Here is a 24574-nt window from a genome sequence, read left to right as displayed (position 1 = left end):
ACAAAACAGCCCACTGGCCCTAGTACCATTCCCATTATGAAAAACAAAGTAGGCGATGGTCTCTCTCTTACCTAAGCAGCATACATCTGATCACTTGGCCATATTATGGAAACTGTTACTTCCACCACCAGCCATGAGTTCAGACGCCCCCGGTAGTTTTAATCTAAAAACTCAGTCATCCTGTTCTTCCTGCTTTGTCAGCTTTTGTGGAGAGTTTTCCCTTCTTCCCATTAGCAGAAATTTGGTTCACGCCGTTAGACAGTAGCACATTGTTTCCAAACTGCATATCAAGGCTGAAACACAATCTTCAGGTCCTGCAGCCATTCGTAAACCTCTTGAGCTTTGCTCTTGTGTAGAACATACAATGTCTGCAGAGTCCCGTGACTGAATGACAGCCTTTGAATGCCATTGTTATGTGCTCATACAGAGAGATGTACATAGAGGCACATACACAGATGGTGGACATAGCGGTTGTAGTAATGCGCACTGCTGGCTATGTTTCTTTAAAATGGGCTTAAGAACTTCCCCACAACTGAATATAAAGTATAATAAGAAAATTTTATGTGCTTTTAGAATTCGACCATGGTTTGCATTATTTATAAATGAGTCGGGAAAAGGAAGAGCTGCGGGGGCAGTCTCCTAAGGGCAGGGCTCGTAGGGTATGAGCATGTAGCTAGCATAGGCCAAACATTCTGAAACCAAAACTGAAAATGAAAAATTATTCTTCAGAGGGGTTTCCAGTTTGTGTCTTACCACAATTATATACTGAATTAAGAACAATTTAAAAACTCATTGGGGATATGAAAATTCATGAGATCATCAGCCTCTACTGTATTAAGAGGTGAAAAAGCAAGAGGACAGGTAGACTTGAAAATAATATAATGGAGAGGGGAGAGAAGGGGCACAGAGAGAGAGAGAGAGAGAGAGAGACCTCAAACCCAGAGGAAGCCAGCTGACTGCAGTGCCGCAAAAGCACAAGCACTATTCCAGACCATGGGCATGCTGTCACCCGACCCCTCACGTGGGGGAGGAGGGTGGGGAAAGGGAGAGGGGACACACAGGGCAGAAGGAACAAGGCACAAGACACAAAAGCGCCCACATATGAACAAAAACCATCACACGCACCCACACATCAATAACATAAAGACTACATCATCCGTGCGTTAAATCACTCATGCATTTCTCAGACCATGTGGTATCAGGATTTGGCAGAGTGGTTTTCGCATTGCTCAACATGCACACATAACACAGGATTCTTCCTGTCCAGGCCTTAAGGATGAGCTCCAAAAACACAAATGCTCAAGATCCTTATTCAAAGAAGATCCCTTGTGTCAGCCTAGTCTAAAAATCCCACTCTTAACACTCGTTTATCTTTACTATCAATTAAATCCTTAAAAGCACATTGTGGCTAATTGTTGTTTGGTTTTCTTTTTGGAGAAAATCCACTTGATTTTGAATCATGCCCATGCACTTCTAACCTTCCAATACATGCTTATTCCAGTCAGATATTGGTAAGAACAAATGGTCAACATACATCAACAACTGGTATAAACTTCATACATACTCTAGCAACACAAGCTTGAATAAAATATTTTAATGAGTCTTCAAAGGGAAAGCTTTAAAAATTGTTATTTTTTTCTTTTCCTTTTTATGATAAAAACATGGAAATATAGAAGGAAATCCAGTATGAAAACTTTTAAGACCAAATAAGATGGCCATAGCTGATTGACCTAATGTCTTGTCATTTAAGTTGCTAAGTTATCAAACCATTCAACATTTCGAGGCCCAGATCACCATAACAAACATCTCAAGATTATTCTCAAATGAATCTAAGTCAAATGGTTGCTGTAATGAAGAAGTTGTGTTTTCAGCTACAATTCACTAGAATAAAATCACTTCTGTATCCTCATCTCTTTGGAAATCTCAGATGCTGCTCTGTAATTTCCACCATGTTCTATTACCTTTTCTATCCTGACAACTGACCTGGAAGTTCTTCCCCCACATCAAGTAAAATTTTAGATATTATTTGGCTTTCATTACAGCTTCCTTGCTGTGGGTTAAAGAGTATGCTGTTTAAAATAGTGGCTGGAGCCCTTTGTCAAGATGCCACAAGGATTTTGGACAAGGTAAAGAATGTATTTATAAGTGTATTATACAGGGATCAGCCTAGATTATCTATCACTTTTCTATCCCTCTGCCGTTAAGAAGTCAAATTCGAAGTATATATATAAAATACAATAAAACCCTTGGCTCTAGGTATATTCTTCATGCACTGCTAGTCAATAACATCTTACTGAGGTATCACTAACTTGAACATTGTCCCCAAATGAATAGGAAGGCAGTTGCTTCTCACAGTACACAAACATCTCTATTACCTGCCACAGAAATGCTATAATTAAAGTCCCATTCCAAGTGTCTCTTCCTTATGCCACAAAAAGAGATCACCTTCCCTTTCCCTCTCTCCAGGGAAGGACCTGATTAAAACTAGTACTCTAATATCAGGATCAGCCTGTAGGTTAACTTCTTATTTTTCAGATTAGGGGACAAATTTCCTACTTCGAATAGCCTATGCAACTCTGAGACCTACGTCCACTAGAGTCACGTAAGAACATGAATTTTATTGAAGGGACCTAGAAAATAGAATTCTGGAGCTTTAGGAGACAAATGATCAATATTTCTTCAAGGATCTCTCAGAATTTAGGAATCATATGGTTACATTACATCAGGGGTGTCCAATCTCTTGGCTTCCCTGGACCACATTGGAAGAAGAACTGTCTTGGGCCACACATTAAATACACTAACAATGATAGCTGATGAACTAAAAAAAAAAAAAAATCACAAAAAAACTCATACTGTTTTAAGAAAGTTTATGAATTTGTGTTGGGCCGCATTCAAAGTCGTCCTGGGCCGCATGTGGCCCATGGGCTGTGGGTTGGACGAGCTTGCATTTTATCTTGTAGTTAATTATAATAAGCTCAAAACTTAAAAGTATCTTAAAAAGAATACAATAAAATCTCTCTAACTACATTAAAATAACCCTTTGAGAATAATTGATAAAAGTCAGGAGGTGCTCAATTAATGATGAAACCTACAAATAACTGAGCTTAATGGAGTGCAATGCCTGAGATGTAGCAAGCACTATGGGGCATTACCTTAGAAAGTGGAAGTTTTATACCTAATTGATTTCTCATGACTGTCAGCGTACCTGGCCCCTTTAAGTTATTTTATGAACTTGTCCCTTTGCACCAACGACCACAAAGGGAGAAAGAAATAGGAATGGGGTGAGGAAGGATATATTGCTCAGTACCTACGCTTGTTTTGCTTTCTCAGAATAAGTCATAGGAAGTCAAAAGATGGGGTGACCTGCCAAGCATCAAGGCCTGACCTTCAAGGACAGGTCCTACAGAGCTTAGAGATTTTCCAACTGGTGAGTTATCAAATGTAGGACTCTAAGTGAGTCAGTGTGTGCCAGGAAATGTTTCTCTAAAAGTTGAATTAACTTGGCAGGGTTGGCTGATCACCTCTTGTCATTTAAATGATAGATTTCCACCCTGTACAACAACAGGCAAACCGATTAAAGTAGGCCCTTTACCAAATAATTCCCTTGGATTCAATTATTAAAATTCAGCCCAGTTTTAAACTAACATATCTTTTCTAAGCACAATCTTGTCAGGGTTAGATTTGAGCTAAGTAATAAAGTAATATACAGATGAAACATGATTCTCATTTTCTGATTGGAGAGAGAGAGAAAAGTTAATGGACTTATTCCAATCCAGTAAGTCATTGGTGAGATGGGGAAAAAGAGATCATATTTCCTGATGCCCCTCCTGAGCTTTACTCAGTTTTTATCACTTTGTGGTTAAAAACGTATTACTATTTTACCTGCAAGCCACACACACACCACTAACTTATTTAAAGTCCCATTTAATGCTGATAAAATCGACATATGGTATCATTCTTGGTTTGGAGGAGTTTTCTGCCAAATGTGAGCATAAAGTTATATGAACACATAGAGATTAGGAGTGAACCAGTGAGGGGTACTGGGGTAAATATGATTAGCAACATAATTAAAGTCATGACCTTTCTAAAGAAGAGCAATGACCTTCCTCATCATAAGCTCATGATTTTAAACAGGAATCTTCCTCCCTGGTCTACCCTTCCATCTCAACTTTACTAAGTGACACAAATGACTCCTCTTCAAGGTTTACTTGGGACTATGGCCTATATATAAGCAAAGCAACTGAGCCTTTAATTCAGATGTTACCGTTTTAATGCAAATACTCCTTTGTTTGAAGCCCCATGTATTTCAAGGTTTGGTGGAGTTTTGTAAGTAAGGAGGACTCTGTGCAACTGAAACTCCTACAAATTCCAGCCACCCAGTGGGGAGAAGGTCTCATCTCAGATTGCATTCATTGGCTACTGAACTCACAACAGAAATGACAAGACTCAACATCTTTTCAAACCTTAAAAAATTATAGTATATTTATGAGGTCAGTCTACTTGAAACATGATTTCCCTTGAAGACTACATTTCCCTTTTTCCCAGGCTTGCCTTGCCTCTCAGCAGCGCTGAGAAAGTAGATAAACAGTAATGTGATACCAACCGTGAACTGCTGGTTCTGTCGTCGCCGTTGTGTCTACAGACGGGAACAGAGGATTGGAGGAAGGGAAGAAACAGGAGGAACGGCATGCAAAAAAAGGGAAAATGGAAAAAAATGGAACAGATAATATATGAGCAAGCTTTCAAAGAACATCGCGTGACAAGCAATAATAAATGAAAAGCAAAAAGCATTTGAAGTGAGTTGCACTGTTTTAAGACATGCCTTGAGCTCAAAGCTGCGAGCCAGTGAGGAAAACAGTAAATTCTTTGGTTCTGGGGGTCTTGCCAGGACACATATATTTGCTAGTCAATAGTCAGGTGGACATGCAAAGTGATGAGAAACACCAGTGCAAACTCAGTGGCTGGTAGATGGCTCTTAACGCATCAAGGCTCAGGACTGCGACAGAAAAGCTCAGTCGAAAGGCTGGTTAAACAATGGATTCATAACATTCAAACATTGCCTTTGTTTTAACCCAACCCACCCAGGCACGTGGGCTTCTTGACCGCCAATTAGGCATCATTGAATCAATCACACTTTTAGGATCCTCTTACTGCTTATGCTCAGATGCCTGCAGATGAATAGACAGGTTTAAGTTTTCCATCCAGTGTATTATTGCAGCACAGTTTAGCTGGAAAGTTCAATTAACTGGGAGGCCATGGCAATGAACATGTCCAAGGTTTTCACAGATTAATTTCTACACACACACACACACACACACACACACACACACACACACAAAACCATTCTTCACTCTAAAGCTCTTAATGTTAAAATCCAAGAGCAGAAGTCTTTCATGAAAACATCCAAGTTCACACAATCTGCCAAATGCCACTTCTAATCATATGACATTCCAAAAATTTAAGTATCCAGCCACCCTTTCGCTCACAATTCAGAACCATGTTCACCGTTCTGAGGGGCCGGGAGTTCTGCTTTCATGGCTGGATTAGGAGAGAGTGCAGTTTTTTTTCCCCCATTGCTAGATGAACTTGCTGTGGAAGGAAATGTGTTTTGTCTCTTTCTTCTTCTATTTCTGATGCTGTTCAAGTTTTCTCCTTCTTCTACCAGGCTTCTAAGCCAGGCTTGCTGTACTTGCTTCTGTTCACAAGAAATTCCTCCAAGGAGCTCAAGGAATTTTCTTTTTATTTTTGGCTACAGGGGAAGTGGAATAAATATCTAACAAAAGGCAGGGTGACATTCTTTTTCCAGAGTCATTTTCTCACTCTTCTAGTCAACCTCACCCAGGCACGTTCCTTCTACGATTCACTGCTGGCGAAAAGAAATGGTGATACTGAGACACAAGCTAGTCATCTCTAGTCAAATGGTGATGGCTGAAGTAGGATTCTGGGTTAAACTGCAAGCAAGTAGTTCACTGTCCTTTTGTAGAATGCAGCTACTTAGCTGGTAATTGCTTTCATGAGCTGTGGAGACTCCAAAAGACTTTCTGATTCAACACAGGCAATGTTTAAATGCACTGGAACTTCATATGAAACTTTTCTGGGGGGTGCAAATGAGCCTGGTGCTTCTGATTTATCAGTATGACACATGAATTCACACCGGCGTTCCCCTTCAGTTGGCATGCCTTCCTCAGGATCCTACACCATCAAAAATTAGATCCCTTCTAAGGAGCCAGAATTAACCAGAAGTCTGAAAGGCCAATGCAGCTTAATATTACTGATAGCTTAGTTTCTGAAGAATAGATGAAGGAAAGAGAAACATACAATATACCGCATAAGAACAAAATACTTACAAGTCAAGTCTGTGTGCATAAAATAGCAGTAAAAAACAATACAGAACACTGTACAGTTGAAACACACTCTGTCACAGATTCTCCTGACACACATGACACATTTCCTTAGTTGAAACATCCAAGTGCAGCATTAGGTACTTTAAATTTGAGGGGCAGAATCAAATGCCCATTTGTACAGAAACATGGATATGCATGTTAATACATTTTATAGATAGGCATTGGCTCCTTTCCAAAATTACAAAAAAGTAATCAACACTCTGGCTCATTATTTTTGTAGTAGCTCTTCTAATACGCTTTCTTTTCTTTTTCTTTTGGGATGGAGTTTCGCTCTTGTTGCCCAGGCTGGAGTGCAATGGCGTGATCTCGGCTCACCGCAACCTCCGGCTCCTGTGTTCAAGCGATTCTCCTGCCTTAGCCTCTCAAGTAGCTGGGATTACAGGCATGCGCCACCACGCCTGGCTAATTTTGTATTTTTAGTAGAGATGGGGTTTCTCCATGTTGGTCAGGTGGGTCTCAAATTACCGACCTCAGGTGATTCACCCGCCTTGGCCTCCCAAAGTGCTGGGATTATAGGTGTGAGCCACTGCGCCCGGCATATGCTTTATTTTCACCAGGTAAATAATTAAGTACGAATGAAAGAAGGGTGGGGGGTGGAGTAAAACCTAAGGGTTAGAGTCATCAAAAATAATATCTGAGCATTAACCAATGACCCCAATTTACTGTCTTCCTACATCACAACATCATGTCAGCTTTAAGACGAAATTAAACCAAGTAAAGCCAGGCGTCTGCTCCTAGGTGGGTACTAGAAAATAAATGAAGGAAAATCCACAGTGCATCTTGCTTCCCCATTCTGGGGATGGGAAATCCATCAATTGCACCCAAAAGGGGAGGAAAGGGGGATGTTGAGAAGGAAAAACACATTCTGAAACGGTTAACAGCAAACACATGTTCAAGTCAAACACACAATTACTGCAGCTGGAAATGGCAAAACCATGATCAGCAATGGGGTAGGAGACTGCAGCAGAAACACAGGCCGGCTACAAAGTTCAGAGCAAGATTGACGGTGTGTCTGGGGAGTCACTGACTCCATTTCTCTAAGAGCATCTGGAATGCTACTTGAACAGAGGTTATTTTCAAGTAAAGAATTAAGAAAACATTCTTTAGAAGTAACTTTTTGCTCCCTGCAGGAGACCGCTATGACAGAATCTAATTCTCCTTCATAATTGCATTATGACTTCATGCAGAAACCAGACACCCTGGCTCTGAAGTGAGTGCAACTCTGTGAGGCAGGATTTATTAGGGTATCTTAATCAGAAAACCGGAGAAATGTGCAAACATGCCCTGTGAATCAACTTGTGCAGTTACCATATTGTTGGGTAACATTCTAAGTGTAGAGGCAAAATGCAAATAGTAAAATTTCAATATAAGTGATAAATGCTGCAATCAGCTTGAAAAATGAGAAAGTCTAATTGCCCTAACAAAGCCTTTTTAAAACCTCATCTTACTGCTGCCTAAAAAAAAAAAAAAAACCTTTGAGCTAGCTTATGAGAAAAACAGGTCACAAAAAATTGAGCTGGACTTATGGTGGTATTGGGTTATATAGACATTTAAAAGGCCTAGCTGAGCTACTGTCTCTTATTTTAATTTTAATTACAAAGAGAGCAAATTTATTGCATATTTATTTTATATGGCCAAGAAAAAACAATCCCATCTTCTTGAAAACCCAGTAAGTGTGTACGGTCTTAATAGTCACTCTCTGGCTATTTTATGAGTACAATCAAACAAGGTATCCAAGGAAGGGCCCAGCACTCTTATTTGAAAGATGCACATTCTACTCAATATTGACTTCTCTTCTTAGTCTCCTAGTCCTACAGTTTATCAGACCCCATCTTCAATAAATGAAACATCACATACATTTATTGTTGCAGTATATTTACAAAATAAAAAAAGCTCTGACAATGTGTGAAATTAGAGACACTAGCAATTTAAGTAGCAAAAAAAAAAAAAAAAAATTACTGCAGGAGAGGCAGCTGGGCAATATTTAGTTGAAACAGTCATGTGTAAGCTCCACTGTGGCACATTCTAATCCTTTCATATGGATTCTCTCCAACTTAGAATTGTTCATTGAGTGTGACAGACTGGGGGTTTAAAACTAATCCATAAATTGGTCCATGGTCTCAAACACAACGGGTGCCATAAATGAAAATGAAAATCCTAGAACTAAATTAAATTCACAACCTTAAATATTTTTTCCCCCCAATTGATCTGTGGTGCTCCTGCTTTACAATGCACAGACTTGCAAGCCTGCATTTTGGGGTGTGTTTGAGTAAGGTGTATATTAAAAAAAAATGCACAGTGTGATAACCCACAATCTACTCAAAACCAGAGCTTAATTGTAAAAAAATTAAATTCTCTCATTTTTGATTGTCATAAGCCTAAATGAAAGCATACTAAGCAGTTAGACATATTTTAATACACTTTCACCCAGTTTATTTTCTTAACTAAAGTCAATAAGAAGCCAATGGGTTTTCTTAATTGAATTCCCCTTCAGTTTGTGTTATGGAGGTGCTTTAAATCTAGACACTAGGATAGGCAAGGAATTCCCCTGACAATTTTATTTTCATGGTTGTGCTGTGCTGGCCAATATATATTAAATATATGTGTGTTTTTTTTTTTCTCTTTCAAGTTATTTGAACTCGATCGAAAACAAAAATAACTGCCAGAAAATTAAACTCTGGAATTTATTTTCTCCTAGTTTCCTGGCTAATTCTTTCCATCTATGTTATGTTTTAATCAAACTCCCCTGTCTTAGGGATGGGAGAAGTGGATAGGAACAGAACGAAAACTAAAAGGCCCAAATAGGAGAGCCAGGATAAAGCTCTCTTCCTTGTTAAAGTCACCTCCCCTGTGAGTGACGAGATTGTGTGCTACAGAACAGCAGGAACAGGGGACGATTTTTTTTTTTTGGATAAGCAATTTCAAGTTTTGTTAAAAGCTTCTTCAGAATTGTTCACTCGTGCTGTTGTGCCCCTGAGATCTTTTCATTTGCAAACCAGATGTTCTGCAAAATAATAGGAATCTGTATAGTGGTTTCATTTAACAAGAAAAACAATTCCTATATCATGTTGTGTCTGAATGCTCAGTGGAAGGGGGTACAGATAAGAGGAAGGCACAGGGGAGGGAAGGAAAAGAGGGTGTTGCCAGGAGGGTAGTGATGGGGAGAGGAAACAGACTGTCTATAAGCTGTAGCACATTTTTAAGTCTTGGCAAATTTTGTGTTAGGTATGGGAGGGCTGGGTCCTTCAGTCAAGTCTTTTATTTTTCACTACCAAGATAGCTCTAAATATTACTTTTTAATTCTGGGAAACCTGTATTCACAGTATTATTTGTTTGCATTGTTGATAGGTCTTTAGTATGAAAACATGTCACATCTTTATCTCCAGGATTATTTTTAAAATAAAGAGCATAAAATTATTGAAATTATGATAGAGGCATTAAAAACTTTTGTACTCGCATCATATTTCTCATTCATTTTTCTTAAAAATGTGGGGGTCAGGTGGCCTCCATCACTGTAGTATTCAAGTCGTTTCTCATTCCCTCCTAAATCAATATGGTCAAAAGCTGGTTAGCTATGTTGTTATTTGTAACAGGTTTACAATCATCAGAAAAAAAAAATGTAGACACTTAAGACAGTATGAAGAAAAATGGACATACACTTTTTGGAGTAAAAACTTGAAAAGGTGGCTTATTATATAAAAGGTGGCTCATGAGTATTTACTAGTGCTCCCAAAACATTCTTGTCACTAGGCATACTGGCATATCAATAACACTTGATGAATATTCAATAAATGCTGAATGAAAAATAATCTTAATGAAGTAGATGTCAACTCTAGAAAAAAAGGCAATTTAGTAAACATTCTGGGATGAAGATGTGTATTTCCTAGCAAGAGTGGCCTAATCTATGCCTGGAACATAAATACACGCAAAATAAACACACATTGAAGATAGATGCTTGAAGTAACATTGGACCTTCATGCATAACTTCCAAAATGCCATCCTTTCTTATCCACATTTTGTCCCTTCTTTGGTGGCACAGACCAAAGTCCACTGTGACACTCTCCTCAGCGTCTATGGCACCTTCTGCCTGTGCCACTGAATCGCCCCAATTGCACAGTATCTCTTACTGGGTTCCAATGTGTGTAACCTGTTCTCACAACCGTATTATAAGGGGTTTAGGGAGTATTTTGTCTCCATAAGCACTAGCATAGTGCTGTACATATTATGGGCATTCAATATTTGTTGAGTGCATAACTAAAAGCAGACCAGCTCTTGAACCATGCAAATATCAATAGCAAAGAGTAGGAATCATTAGGCTAAGACCCTGGCGAATAGCCAGCTCTATTTGGAGGAAAGCTCTCTATTATCATTTAGATGGTCAAGACATAGACTCAGTCTTAAGGACAGATGTGCTTCTTTGCTTTGTACCTAAGGAACTAAAAACATGTGCTCTGGTGTCAAGTTTCCCAATTGGGCATATTCTATAAATATCACTGAAGGATAAAGGCTATACCCACCTTCTTTATTTGTGTGATCTAATCCACATTACATATAACAAAAGCTCATGATTTCAGACTATGAAAGCCAAAAATAATAATGTGGGCCTGGGGGTAGGAATCATTTGCTACAAGGTATACTGGTTTTTGAGTACTTAGATACCAATAAGAAAAGCCTGGCTATTTTCTTTTCCTAGGAACACAGAATATTTAATTGGGTACATACTTTTAAAAAGAGGAAAACTCATTTAGAAATGACCTACTTCATTCTTATGAAAGGATTTTTTAATATGTTTCAGAATTTGGCCCTATAGCTATTCATTTCTTATTCTAAGGTGGTTTTAATTTTTTAATTTATGACAGTCACACGTATAGTGTGACCTCCAGGTTGAACTCCTCCCGGTCTGAATGTTCTCTGGAAGTTGCTAAGAGTATTTAAAACTGAGTGTGGAGTCCTTTCCATGATATTCCTCATCAAGCATCTAACTCAAGATGCAACCAGGCAGAAACAAAACAGCAGCCACGCTAACTAGGAAGGGAAACGCAACATGTTTTCCTGAGATGATCACAGGAAAAGGCTGATCCAGCTGGAAGACAGGGGCTAACACTATTATAGAAATGGGTAAGTTTATGGACACCTAACACACAAAGTCAACTAATTACAAAGAAAGTTAAAAACAAGACAGAACAAACACTTCCTACTCACCCACACTCCCCCCACCTCCCCCTGCCACCCCAGCATGGCAGTAAGTTTTTCTTCTCTTCCAGTTTTTGACAGGAATCTGTGTGAAGAACTCTTACCCGGGGTAATGGCTGGCTGTCTCCATCTTTTAACAAAGGATTCCAGGGGCAATTTAAATTATGCAATTTATGCTTCCATATGACAGCATATATCTTCATGAATGAAACCACATGGACAATTTGACACAATAAAAAAAAAAAAAAGGAACAGGAGCTTGCCAATAGCAATAGTTGAAACAGAAATATATGGTCAGAATATTAATATACAGGAAAGATAAGAGACTCCAGGGAACCTTGTGGCAAATCATAGTGAGGCTCTGAATGGCTCCCAATCTAAAACTGTTTTATAGTTGGAAAAAAATTTTAATGATACTATAATGGCTTCATGGTTTTAAAGCCACAACAAGTTGATATGGCAAGTTAACATTAAATACAGATGCTCCTTGACTTACGATGGGCCTATGTCCCAGTCAACCCACCCTAAGTTGAAAACATTGTAAGTTGGAAATCCATCTGATACACCTAACCTACCAAACGTCACAGCTTAGCAGAGCCTCCCTTAAACATGCACAGGACACTTACATTAGCCTACAGTTGGGTAAAACCATTTAACACAAAGCCTATTTTATAAGGTGCTGAAGATTTTATGGAATTTATTGAATACTGTACTGAAAGTGAAAGGCTGTATGGGTATGGTTTCTGTTGAATACGTACTGCTTTTGCACCATCCTAAAGTCAAACAATTGTAGGATGAACCATCATAAATCAGGGGCTGTTTGTATTCCTTTCAGTACTTTAGAGACTACAAAAATGTTTCCCTAGATAAGGCCACACTTAGATGCATGCCTTCATGTGTAACTCTCCAGACCTGCTCCGTATAGGGTAAGCAGGAGGCAGAAAACGCCCTGTGCTCCCACCCATGAGGGGTGTGATTCTGGGTGGGCAAAGCAGAGTCAGATTTGGCTTATAATTCTTCTCTTTGAAGGGTCTCCACGACGAAGCTTTAACATGTTTCAAGAAAGTCAGGTGACTCAGAACAGAATGCCAGTCTGCCTTCCTAACAAGGGGAACAATTTGATTATCCTGGTTACGGAAGATAAAAGATAACACTGGAACATTTCCTTTCAGAGAAATCAGAAATCAACTATGACTTCTCAAGTTTAAAAATATTTTTCTATTGCATGTGTACATTTTTCTTGTAATGAAACTCTGACCTAGGGAATGGGTTTCAGTTATTGCATTTGACTGGGAGAAAAGAAATAGATGACTGTGGACTTCTTCTTTTTTTTTTTTTTTTAAAGCTCAGGCTTTATGTTACTGTCACCGAATTTGGCTGTTGCAGCTTTGAAGGCTAATGGTGGCTGTAATGTACCAAACAGTGCAAGAGAGAAGAGGAGTGGACATTAATTTAGCTATCCATTTGTCAGGATTCAGTCTGGAAGATTTTTTAGGAACTAATCTAAATCTAGGGGATAGCCTGGACCTTTAAAATGGGACACAGAATCATTCAGCTGCATAACCTTTAATCTGTTTGGAGAAAGAAGCAAATGTTTAATTCTACAAGTGTACTTTCTGGGCAAGATAAATATATATAAGACTGCTTGTTAAGACACAGTAAGCCTAGAAGATCACATCCATTAAGGCAACGAATTCTACAATGTTGTGTTAGTAGCAATTTTAGTTTAACTACTCTTGGGTGTGCCAGTGAGATTCTGGGCATTCAGTACCACAAATGTATTTTATGTGCAGGGAGGATTCAACTGCTGACATCAAGAGGCTAAAGTGCATCTATGAGATCATCTTACGTTACCTTGAGCTGAGAGGCCAGTAGCAGAGAGACAGAAACAAAGACAAGTTTCTGTTAGCGGTACCTTTGATGTGGACAGAAATAGAGCATTGTTTATTTTTTAAATTTCCTCTTAAATGGAGTCTCTGCAGTTGGAACTGTGATAACAGTGAGTTGTAGCTGTTTGAGGACATAAGATTAGCTTTAGTCTGGAGTGAAGGATTAAGAGCTGTGAACTGAAGCGACTCTGCTGAGTTGCTGAGATTGATTGTGAGGGGGGAGGAGTTCAGCGAGTGTTAAGAAAGGTCTTAAAAAAAGGCATAAGCTAGTGAGAAGGCCAGCCGCAAATGAAAAGTGTTGTTCCATATAAAAGAGAAATGTGGTGTTTATATACAGCATGAATAAGGTCTCGACTGCCTTAAAATGTAAAACCTGGATAGCTACCTAGCTGGCACCTTCTAGAATGAGTGGTAATAAATGCTGGCTCATACCTGGGCAAGTTCTGCAAAGATAAAATAGACTGCTGATATGTTTTCTTAAAGGGTTAACATATGTAGGGCAATGGAGAATTAGGCAATACATTTTATACTAATATCTAAAGGGCCCTTCACAAGAGTACGAGTCTAATTTGGTTTATGAACTGGGTAAGAGGCAAGAAATCTGAAAAGGTAAAAATCTAGTTCTTAGTATGAAAAGCTGATAGCACGGTTACTCTGGAAATCAGAGTTAGGAAGAAGCATCTTTGATATGCTTATGAATGATATAGAAAATGGAAGGAATCAATTCGCTAGACCAACGAACTGAGTTTACTTAAGTTTACAGAGGGAATTAACAAAGAGCCAAAACAGAAACACACACAGACAAGAATCTAGGAAGCAGCCTGGTTGGAGCTGAGTTTAGAGTGAGACATGAAAACCAATTGATGGATTTTCAGAAGATTTTAAATTAAGTGCTGGCACTGATGGTTTTGTGACCAATGTTGAGAAGCACTGGCCTCCTCAAGGGTTCTCTTTGTTCCACTGTCATGGGCAGAAAAGTGAAGAAAACTGAGAGTAGACAATCTATTGTTATATTCCGTCAACTGATGAGGCCTCCTCTTTCTTCGAACACTTTGAATTTTCATCATCTCTATCTTATTGACTCCCACAAAAACTGGAAATGTCTCCAGCATGTCGATGAAAAGGATAGCAATGATATCTAGGGTGCTAAAAAGGAGCTGACCATGAAGGGTGGGGAGTCAAATACTCAGTGTTCATAAAGAAGTCCAGTCCTTGCAGTCTCACCAGTTAACAAAATGCAGTGGAAAAGTTACTCTTTCAAGAGATTTTTCTTTTTTTTCTCACAGAATAATTAATTTCACATGTTTTTGTGGTTAAGTCCCGGTAAACACAGGTGGGGAAGGCCTTATCTATGGAAATCCTTCATGTCAAGTGGACCTAGTATGGCTGGAAGCTTTCCTACTTAGGTAGGCAGAGGAAACCCCATGGCTCCCAGACAAGCCACATCAAGCAGTATGAGAGAGCCACTGGATGCCAGAAGGGCTGGATGGCATGCCACCTCCCTCAGTGACAGAAACAAGAGACAGTAAAACTCATGCTGAATAAGAGTTTCAGATAGTCCAAAAAGATAAAGCCGCAGAGTTAGAACCACAGTGGCTGCCTCTTCTACTCCTCCAATATGTGACCGAGGGCAGGGAGGGGCACGCGAGTGCTCAGCATGGAAAAGACAGTGACTCCCTCTGATCTCTTGTGACTACCTAGGCAACACAAACAGGTAGTAACACTGTCAGCGGGTACTCTCTGGAGCAGGAAGGATGACTATGCATTTAGTAGCATGGCCCAAATAGGCACATTGAAGTTAGGAGTGTGTATTTTCCCTTACAGGGACTGAGATGAAACTAAGACAGAGACAAGATTGAAAGCCACAGTACTTACCATTTCATCAAACATGGCTAAGCAGAAGCTATAGGCGTGTTCTCTAGCAGCCAGCTGCCATTTTCCCTAGCATTTTGCTTTGAATAGTGATGTTTCAAAAAGAATTCTTTTATGCATGAGCTGCAAAATATCTGACGTACTGTTAAATGCTTGGATGTTTCTGAGGTCCTTAAGATTCAACTTAAGAACGTAGTATCTAATGTCACTGGAGTTCCAAAATAAAGGAACAATTAAATTTCAAGGATTTAAAGGGAACTTTTTGGCTTCTTTTTATACATACCAGAAAGACAATATACATTCAGGACATTTTCAATGGTAATGAAGGTACCATACCTGTGATGATGGTAAGGATGGTGGTGGTGGTGGTGGTGGTGGTGGTGGTGGTGGTTGTTGTGGGAGGAGGGATAGTTGTGGGGGGATCTGGATAGAAAAAAAAAGGAAAATCAAACCCACAATGCTGAACACAACAATGACCAGTAATGACAAAACAAAGGCATGAGGACATTGAGATGTTTGTTTGATGGCTTCCCCCTTTAAAACCAAAAGTTCTTTCCCTGCAAGATTTATGTCTTGTAATTATATCCCAAAGCCTTAGTTGGAAGGGCTGAGAAAAGAAGAAAAGAGAATTTTCATTAACGAAGTGAATTAGGGATGAGGAGATGTGAAGAGAGGGGAGGAAAAATCAAAACACACAACACCCCTCTTCCCTACCAGATTTCAAAGGTGAGGTTAAATCAACTCAGTACCAAGAGGGTACAATGGCTGTCACTTCGTTTCAGCTTTTACAGATGGGAGGAAGGAGGAGGAGGCAGTGCTGTTCTATTAGGGGGCTCATACCAGCCAAGGATGAGTGTGCCCCTGCACACTTGCTCTCTGTGACTGTTAACTTCATTATTCTCCATCAATACATCCCAGCAGGAAGTAAAACTACTTCTACACTCATAATAAATACAAAGAAGAGAGAATGTCACCAGTAAATATCAAGTTCCAGGCATGTGAGATTTTACTGAGATTTTATTTTTTAAAAGTCAATAAATTTTACAACTTATAAATATTAATAAGTTGCCTTTGCTCATATTAAAAGCTTGACCTAAGTGGACTACAGTGATAAAACTGAAAGAACGTTTTCCATCTTGTAAACAAGAGAACTAAATATAAATGAGACTCGACCTTCAAAGCCAGGAACCTGATAGGGAACCCTCTGTCAGATATTTGATATACTGTATATTCTTCTATCGTCTCAAAAATTACTTGGAGACAAGGGAAGGGCAAATATGAAAGAGAAAAAAAATTCTAAGACCAAATGATCAAACTGAATGTGTTAAATTGTCAGCAAGACTTTGAACTAAGCAATCATTCTGCTATAATAGAGCATAAGATGATTTGAAAGCTTTTGATTTTAAATTTTATCTAAAGCACATCAACTTTTTCTCCCTGACACATCTGGTGTCCTTTTATCTTCAAGTGAGCTCTCAGATTGTCTAATTAATACATCAAAACTTTAATTATATACTGCACCTTTATTGCGCTTGGTGTAACTTCCCAAAAGTCTATAAAAATATTATTTTGGTGCTTGGTTGCAAAGTCTACTTAAAATGATTCCTACCATTGATCAACAATCTGAGGTTTTAATTTTCTTCACAAACTGCTTCTCTCACACAAACACACTTGGATGAAATTAACAGAGAAGAAGCTACTGTTCTATTCGATGGGAGGCTCCGTTCCTTTAAGTTGGGGATACAAGCAGTTTACATTTTTATTTTAAAGGAGCCTCACAGAAGTCCAAAAAAGGATGTTATTTAAAAATAATCTCATTCTCCTCCAAGAAGTAAAAATGATTAAGTTAGTAATTTTAAACTACCTGTTTAAAAGAAAAGCAGAATGAGAAATGCAGTGATTCAGGCCATATGTTCAGTCTTGCTCCTTCACACTTTTCACGGAGGCCACAGGTGGGGAAGCATTTTGTGAGCTGGAAACTCATTTGGATGCACCTACACACCTGCTGCAGGTGCCAGTGCAGATACAAATGAACCAAGTGCACTGACCCCTGAGCCCAGCACTAAAGACATCCTGCTGCCTCCACTACACAACTAAACTATATCCAGAGAGGTGCCTGCTGCCCTGCACGGGGTCAGTTAATGTGATTTTTCTGTTTTGCTTGAATTACTGTATCTACCACTGAAAAGGAACATTTGTTCCTGGGAGATTTTCCCTGATATACTATAATCCTATTTCTTTTTTTTTTAGATGGAGTCTTGCTCTGTCACCCAGGCTGGAGTGCAGTGGCATGATCTCAGCTCACTGCAACCTCCGCTTCCTGGGTTCAAGTAATTCTTCTGCCTCAGTCTCCTGAGTAGCTGAGACTACAGGCGTGCACCACCACACCCGGCTAATTTTTGTATATTTTTTAGTAGAGACGGGGTTTCACCATATTGGCCAGGCTGGTCTTGAACTCCTGACCTTGTGATCCGCCCACCTCGGCCTCCCAAAGTGCTGAGATTACAGGCATGAGCCACCATGCCTGGCCTATAATCCTATTTCTGCACCTATTCTAAAGTATTGACATAAAGTGTGTGATGTCCACAATACAATAAGAGTAGATCTGAAGGTGATTTGAAAATATGATTATGAACCAAGGGGTAGACCAGACTAATGAAGGCACAGACCTCAGAGAAAGGTCATCAGTCCCTCCCATTTTGTGCAAATCACACACTTTCAATTATCTTTATCACGACTGGGGCAACTGTTGTCCTTCACGTCTGGCTAAAGTGACCTGAAAGAATTAGAGTCCCTTAACAGGTTTAATAACCTCAGTGCCTAGATCATTTCTAGCAATAAGAGCAATGTGAGGCCACTATTTAAGAAAGTACAGAATTGGAGTTAATGAGCTGTGTTTGACATGTAGAGGCTAAAAGAATAAAACCAACTGGGGCTCGGGCACTAACCAGCTAGATTCTTCATGTGTAGAAGTTGCTTCCAGAGAGTTAAACTATATGGAGGCATGCCAACTTTTAGTTCATAAAAGATTTCCAAAATTACGGTAGTAATACAACAAATCAGCTTTGGAAAGAAAATCTACTCAACACCTTCCCAAAATGCTAGAGTATTTTGTTAATAGACTAGTAATACCTTAGGTGAATATTCTAACCTATCATCTCAAGAATTGTTACTAGGACTGACTAGGGGAGGTGGGTAGTATATTACGGATCTAGAAAGTCCTGAGACAAGGATAGGTGTACCATCTTGGATTAGGGAGACATGTATATGTAGCTGTGCCTGCCTTAAACAGGTGGATCCCTATATTTCTTGTCTTTCAAATTATGCACTGTGGCCCAGACAGTTAATTCTAAGGGGATCATCTCATATTGAAGGGGACTGTTCTATTGGAAAGCAGTGAGAATAAGAGAATATACAAAGAAACACAAACTTTGTTGTGGACTTTAGAGCCAAAGTATTTTGGTTCTAAAACACATTTAGAAACCTGGTGAAGTTGGGGAAAACTGTGGGACCTTTCTGAGCTTCAGTTTATCATCTGTAAAATGGGATCATGATAATGCCTGCCTCCTGGTGTTACCGTGGAGATTAAAGGAGACCATGCATGTGAAATCATTACCATAGGGCATGGAATAAAGTGAGCACTAAATAAATACTAGCTATAAACTACTATCCAAAATTATTCAAATATATCTGTCCATCAAACCCACAAAACGTTTCTTCTCTTGAAATGTAGGGGCGGTAAGTACAATAAATCAAACTGTTTTTTCCAGATAACTTAGGGTCTGAATCAAGGAAGCACATGACAGACTAATGGAAATTTGTCACTGCTTTTTATAATCTGCAGATTGTAAAGAGCTGGACTGAAAGCCAGTAAACCTGGGCAATAGCAATGTCGGGGACTCCCATGAGGCGCAGGCCCTTGTGTGAAGAGAGCACATGCAGAAAAAGGGAGGGATGTACTTTTCACCCCCACCGAGCAGTCTGTGGAAAGAGATGGCTCCGCATATCGCCAGCTGAAAACAGGCCATGCTGTGCCCCCTCTCACCTATGCAGAAAAGCTGTTCGCTTCACATGGATTTCCTTAACTACTGGGAGAATTAATGTTATCATGTGTGAACTACAGACAACATTGGTAGCGCATATAGAGAAAACATACTTCAGAAGTCTACAAATAAGGTGATTAGATGTGATCTTTTAATTTTGCATTATGCTAGGAAAAAAATCTCAGGTATAGGCTGAGGATTATATTTTAATATCCACGCAGATATGGTGTAAAGCATGCTTCTATTTGATTAAAAGGACTGCCACTCCTATTTTCTTCATAAGGAAAGTATCCTGGTTTTAAGACACTATGGTGTGGATATTTCATAGGTATAATTTATGTGTATCTAAACATTTATTCACATATACTTATACTTGTAAATTGGATTATTTACACTGCTAACATGAAGAAAAAAATGCCCCTTTCACACACACACCTATTCAAATATTTATAACACATTGAAATGTCGATGCCTCTGGTTACTCATTCTTTGTCATGTCAGTTCATGGCTATTTCTCGGCATATGAGGTTTCAATAGAAAAGAAGAGACTTAATTTGATATTATAAAACTAGAGAGGAGGTGCACACCTCAACTAAATAGAAAATATTCACCATTCGCAAAATCAACAGTAAGTTATAAACAGGAAGTAAGTTTAAGATGCCTGGAATGTAGTAGATGCTCAATAAATATCTGTTGACTAGAGAATAAAATTCATGAGGTTTTAATCATCCTGAAAATTGATATTAACAAAACAGACATTTTTTTTAAAAAGGCTTTTGTTCCGAAGCAGTAGCTACCGGTGGTTTATGTAGCTACAAAGGACCTTGTATTTGTCTGAGTATTTACTGGCTTGCAACATCTTTTCAAATTTAATAGCCTCATGGCTGAAAATAGAATAGTTCTGCTCATCAAAGCAGGAGAAAGGCTAGCCCAGGTATCATAGGAAAATACCACTGGGAGTAAACTTTCTGAGCCGAAAAGCCACTAATTGGTAAGGTTGAATGTTTCAGTTATTACTTCTAACATAATCTCCATGGCTTGTGCCTGAGGACACAGCTTTCCTTCTCAGCATGACCAAAGACTGTAATCTAGTAGAAACCCCCATGATTAGAGGGAGAGAAGAAAGTCACTATCCCAGGTGGAGACACTAGGGTCCACCTCAGGCCAGGCTTCTTTAAGTTCTAGAAGGAAACCAACTGGTTTTTGATTTTCAACTTGACCAAAAGCTTTGGGAGTAAATCACAAGTAGCAGCTCCATGTGACTGACTCTAGCAGAAGAGCATTTTATCTTCTCACGTACCGTATACATACAGCATATAATCCGAGTGAGCTTTCCCCACTATGTTTGAAGCTTCACAGCGGTATGTACCATTATCTGTTTTGTTTAGGTTATTGATGAACAGGTTGGGCCCAGACAGTACGGCGTGCTGAGGCATTTCATCATCGACTCTCACCCAAGTTACCATCACAGGCCTGCAGGGGGAAGGGGAGGAAGACAAGTCACATTATCATTACCCATTAAGATGTCTGCATCAAACTTCTCACCCACGCATTAAATGAATCGCATGCAGGGTGACACAATTAATGAGGACCTACTGGAGATATTTTAAGTTCACAGAATTACAACTGTGAAGTCTCCAAAAATCTGTTTGGTATACAATTTTTTCTTTTAAACATGATCAGGTGTTGAAAAACTTTGAACAGACCACAAGCAGGAGTCTCATTATTTCCAATTCATCTTCGACAAATCAGCAAATAAGTGTGCCCTAGTTTTATGCCCTGCTGTGTTGTTTCACACCAATTCAGGCAGGACAGAGCTCACCCATTGTTAACATCCCATTAATTAGGAAAGAAATCAAGTTCTTGGCTAGTGATACATGCATTCATCTGATGGTTACTAACACACCAAGACTTGCTTAGAAGCCTCTTGTGATATTTAAATGGATTTTGAGTTTCACCAAAAGGAACGGACTTTTATATCTGAATAGTGCTTTTCTTGGGCCTCTGTTTGAAAAACCACCTCTGATTCTGGAAAGACGTAATCATTTCCTCTTCTCCTTAACCTCTCCCCATAACCTGCCTCCCCCTACCCAGAATGCCACCCTGTCTTTGATGCCTTGGTCCACCATGTCTATCTGTTTCTTGGCAAATTGCCTTCTTTCCTGGCTCTCCAAGGCCTGCATATTGCAAGAACTTTCCCTGTGTGTGCACCTGCAGTGCCCCAAGCTTGTGGGTAGGGCTCTCAGGCTAATCACCATGGAATGCATTCCACATGGATCCCTTAGGGCCCAGGGCATCTGCTTACCAGAGACAAGTTTGTTTTAGTGATTTAAAGTACCACACTTGTATCCATCGGGAAAAAGCAAATTTCATAAGATTTGCCAAAGCTAAAAATGCATACACACCAAGTATCTTTTGAAAACTTCCATTCTTCAAGGCGTTTCCCTCAACATCCTATGAAGTTGAGGCTACATTTAGAATTGTGCCTGAAAACTTCCATTTTGAAGGAAGGACAGCAGAGATCCAGCTCAGAAGTTACTTCCTTCCAGTTCCTACGGCTGCCTCTAGGAGCAGCGACACGACAAGAGAACCATGCTTAATGAAGAACGGATCCTCAAGTTAGCCCTGTCAAGTAGCATTCCAGTTTTCAAATGGGATGTGAAGTTCCAATTTTTCTTTAATTACACATGGGTTTGTCATCACAACCCAGTAAATTATTTAAAAATTAGTACTGCATATGTCCTCCTTGTAGGCAATGGCAAATGGGCCTGCCTGGCAATCAGACCTAATGTCCTGCTGCTTGACAGCTGAAACAATCAGTAGGGGTAAGTGCTGAGAATATTCACAACATTTAATGGCAAGTTAAATTACCATTTTTATTGTATGCAATTTCTTGAGAAAATAAATAGGTAATATGCTAGAAGGGGTAGCAGTAGAGTAATGTGAGCTTGCTCACACAACCATATACTAGTTCCTATTTGAAAGGAACAAACAAATCCCTTCTCTGGCATAAATGTCCTGAAGGAAACATGTAATTTACTGTCCCCGTGGCACATTCAATTGAACGCAGTACCTTCTTCAGGGGAAAAAAACAAAAATAAAGTATAGGTTAGCAAGCCATATACAGTAACTGTGGTTAATGTGGCCGAACACAGGTATTGCAAGTGGCAAGAGGCCTCTGAGAATTTTTTTTTTCCTTCCTCTATTGGATTATTTTTCAAGAAAGCTGCTAATTAGGGAATAATTCAAACTGTTTACAAAAAGAAAGATCTGAATCTTTGGCAGTGCTCAAAAGAGAAAAAGATCACTCTGCTGAAGCTTGAAGCATTCAAAACCAAATAACTTGGGAACACCAGAGGGAAAGTGAAACAGAACCAAGACCACTTTCCACCTCCTAAAGGTCATTTAAAACTCCACACGGTTAGCACAGAGGGAAGGAAATTCCAGCACATGGAGCGCTAAGTACAAAGATAGGGAGGGTTGAAATGAGAAGAGAGAACCAACAACAGCTAGAGCCCTCTTTGGCTTTCTGATCTCTTATCATAGATGGTTCCTTAGTTAAAATAGGGAGGCTTCTTTCCAGAGATTTCTGGGGAAGCTTTGTTAAGATGCTCTGAATTCTTTATATGAAAACTGTGATGATGCTGGCTAGCAAAACTCTTTGAGGGAAAAAGAAAATCATACTACGGGGACAGCAGAGGGAGCTCAATGCTGTTTTTTGTTGGGTACCACTCAAGTTTGAGTGCCCTTAGTCCCAACACTGACCTATTAGTTCATTTCATGAATCCTCAACTTGCTTTTTCCCCTAAGAAACAGAAACAGTTAAAAACAATCTTTACTAGAAATACAAAAGAAGTGTCCCCTGCCCACTAAGTAAACTGAATAATAGTTAAAGTGGTACCACTGTGTGGCTTTTTTTGTTGTATTAGTGATGATACATGTAGTTCCTCTAATTCACTTTGGATCATTTCACAGGGCAACTCAAGTGGCTCCTTTATACTTTCAATAAAATAACAGTCTTAGTTGTTTCTTCTTTTTCTCTTATGAAGTGGCACATATGTCCTCCTTAAGAAAAGTTCCTGAGCTTTTCCTTACTAACAAAAATATTTCTGGGAGTCATGTATGAATGATACTTTTCTTTGAGGGAAGAAGATGCAAAATTAAAGGTAGGGCAAATTCATTTGCCTACAGCTGGCCCTAAACATAGCAGCTTAATGTAAGTCTTAAAAACCATCTTTGTAGCAGCTTAGATATTAACACAAAAGGTGGCAGATATATCATTAGATTGGGGGGACACCAAGAATTTATTAGGATTATTCTTGCATGTGAGAGAGAAAATAGTCCTGACAATCATGTTGATGATAATAAAATAGAATTAGCTGAGATTTCAATCTTAGCTGGCATTTAATTTTTCTCCCAGTCCTGACCATTAAGAACTATGGATATTTATTTCCCCTCTCACTGAATATTCTTTAGTTCCTGAAAAACCATCCATCCTTTGCAGCAGGAGACAGGTGACAGGCCAAGGACTGGTGAACGCATACGTCTGTGTTGTGGCATTTACTGTGCACGACCCTCTGCCAACCTTGTCCTTCAGAACTTACTGGGGCTTCCCGATGGCTTCACATGTTAACTCAAGCGCATCCCCTTCCCGGGTTAGGCCTTGTAGAGGATAAGTCATCTGAATATGCACTTGAGGCTTATCTGTGTGACAACAACACAAAGTATAATGTTTAGCAAATGATATCATCAGGCAAAATCAGACTCCCACACTGCCTCAAAACCCACAGTACCAGTCCAGCACTTACTCTCTCCCATCCGATGCCTTCAGTAACACCCTTCTAATTAGTTAGTAATCCTGGCATTTGCTCAAATTAAATTGACTAATAACTCTAAGGAGTGAACAGCAAATAGATAAGAGATTCACAAGCCAACTGCGCCACATCAAACGTTTCCTGTGAAATACAGTTTGTTACACTGAAGTTTATCTCGAAACTCACTCAAGCTAAAGGAAACTCATTTGCCTTCATGCTGAGGTGAAGCCATAGATATTTGTGGTGCTCAGAATTGATACATTTTATCATATATCATATATTACTATGTGACAATATGTTGTGACACTGCATGTTAATAAGTTTGCCTCTTCTATGTTCTTGTTTTCAAATGGGAAAGC

General features: G+C 39.3%; 1 protein-coding gene across 3 annotated transcripts in view; it reads right to left on the bottom strand.

Moving 5' to 3' along the window:
• Window positions 1-24574, bottom strand: part of CADM1 (cell adhesion molecule 1) — a 338763-nt gene that overhangs the window by 24761 nt on the left and 289428 nt on the right. Inside the window, exons 6-9 of one of the 3 annotated variants that reach the window (XM_010371712.2) lie at window positions 24006-24105; window positions 20702-20874; window positions 15695-15781; window positions 4604-4636 (exon numbers count right to left, since the gene is read on the bottom strand). In XM_010371712.2, the coding sequence (XP_010370014.2) occupies window positions 4604-4636; window positions 15695-15781; window positions 20702-20874; window positions 24006-24105 (393 nt within the window). The remainder of the gene's footprint in view (window positions 1-4603; window positions 4637-15694; window positions 15782-20701; window positions 20875-24005; window positions 24106-24574) is intronic. The other 2 variants (XM_030917956.1, XM_010371713.2) reach the window with 2 other exon arrangements.

The sequence above is a fragment of the Rhinopithecus roxellana genome, chromosome 15, assembly GCF_007565055.1.
Source record: "Rhinopithecus roxellana isolate Shanxi Qingling chromosome 15, ASM756505v1, whole genome shotgun sequence".
In the NCBI taxonomy this organism is placed as follows: domain Eukaryota; kingdom Metazoa; phylum Chordata; class Mammalia; order Primates; family Cercopithecidae; genus Rhinopithecus; species Rhinopithecus roxellana.
The sequence above is the reverse complement of the archived record's forward strand: the minus strand, read 5'-3'. Positions and strand labels throughout refer to the sequence as shown.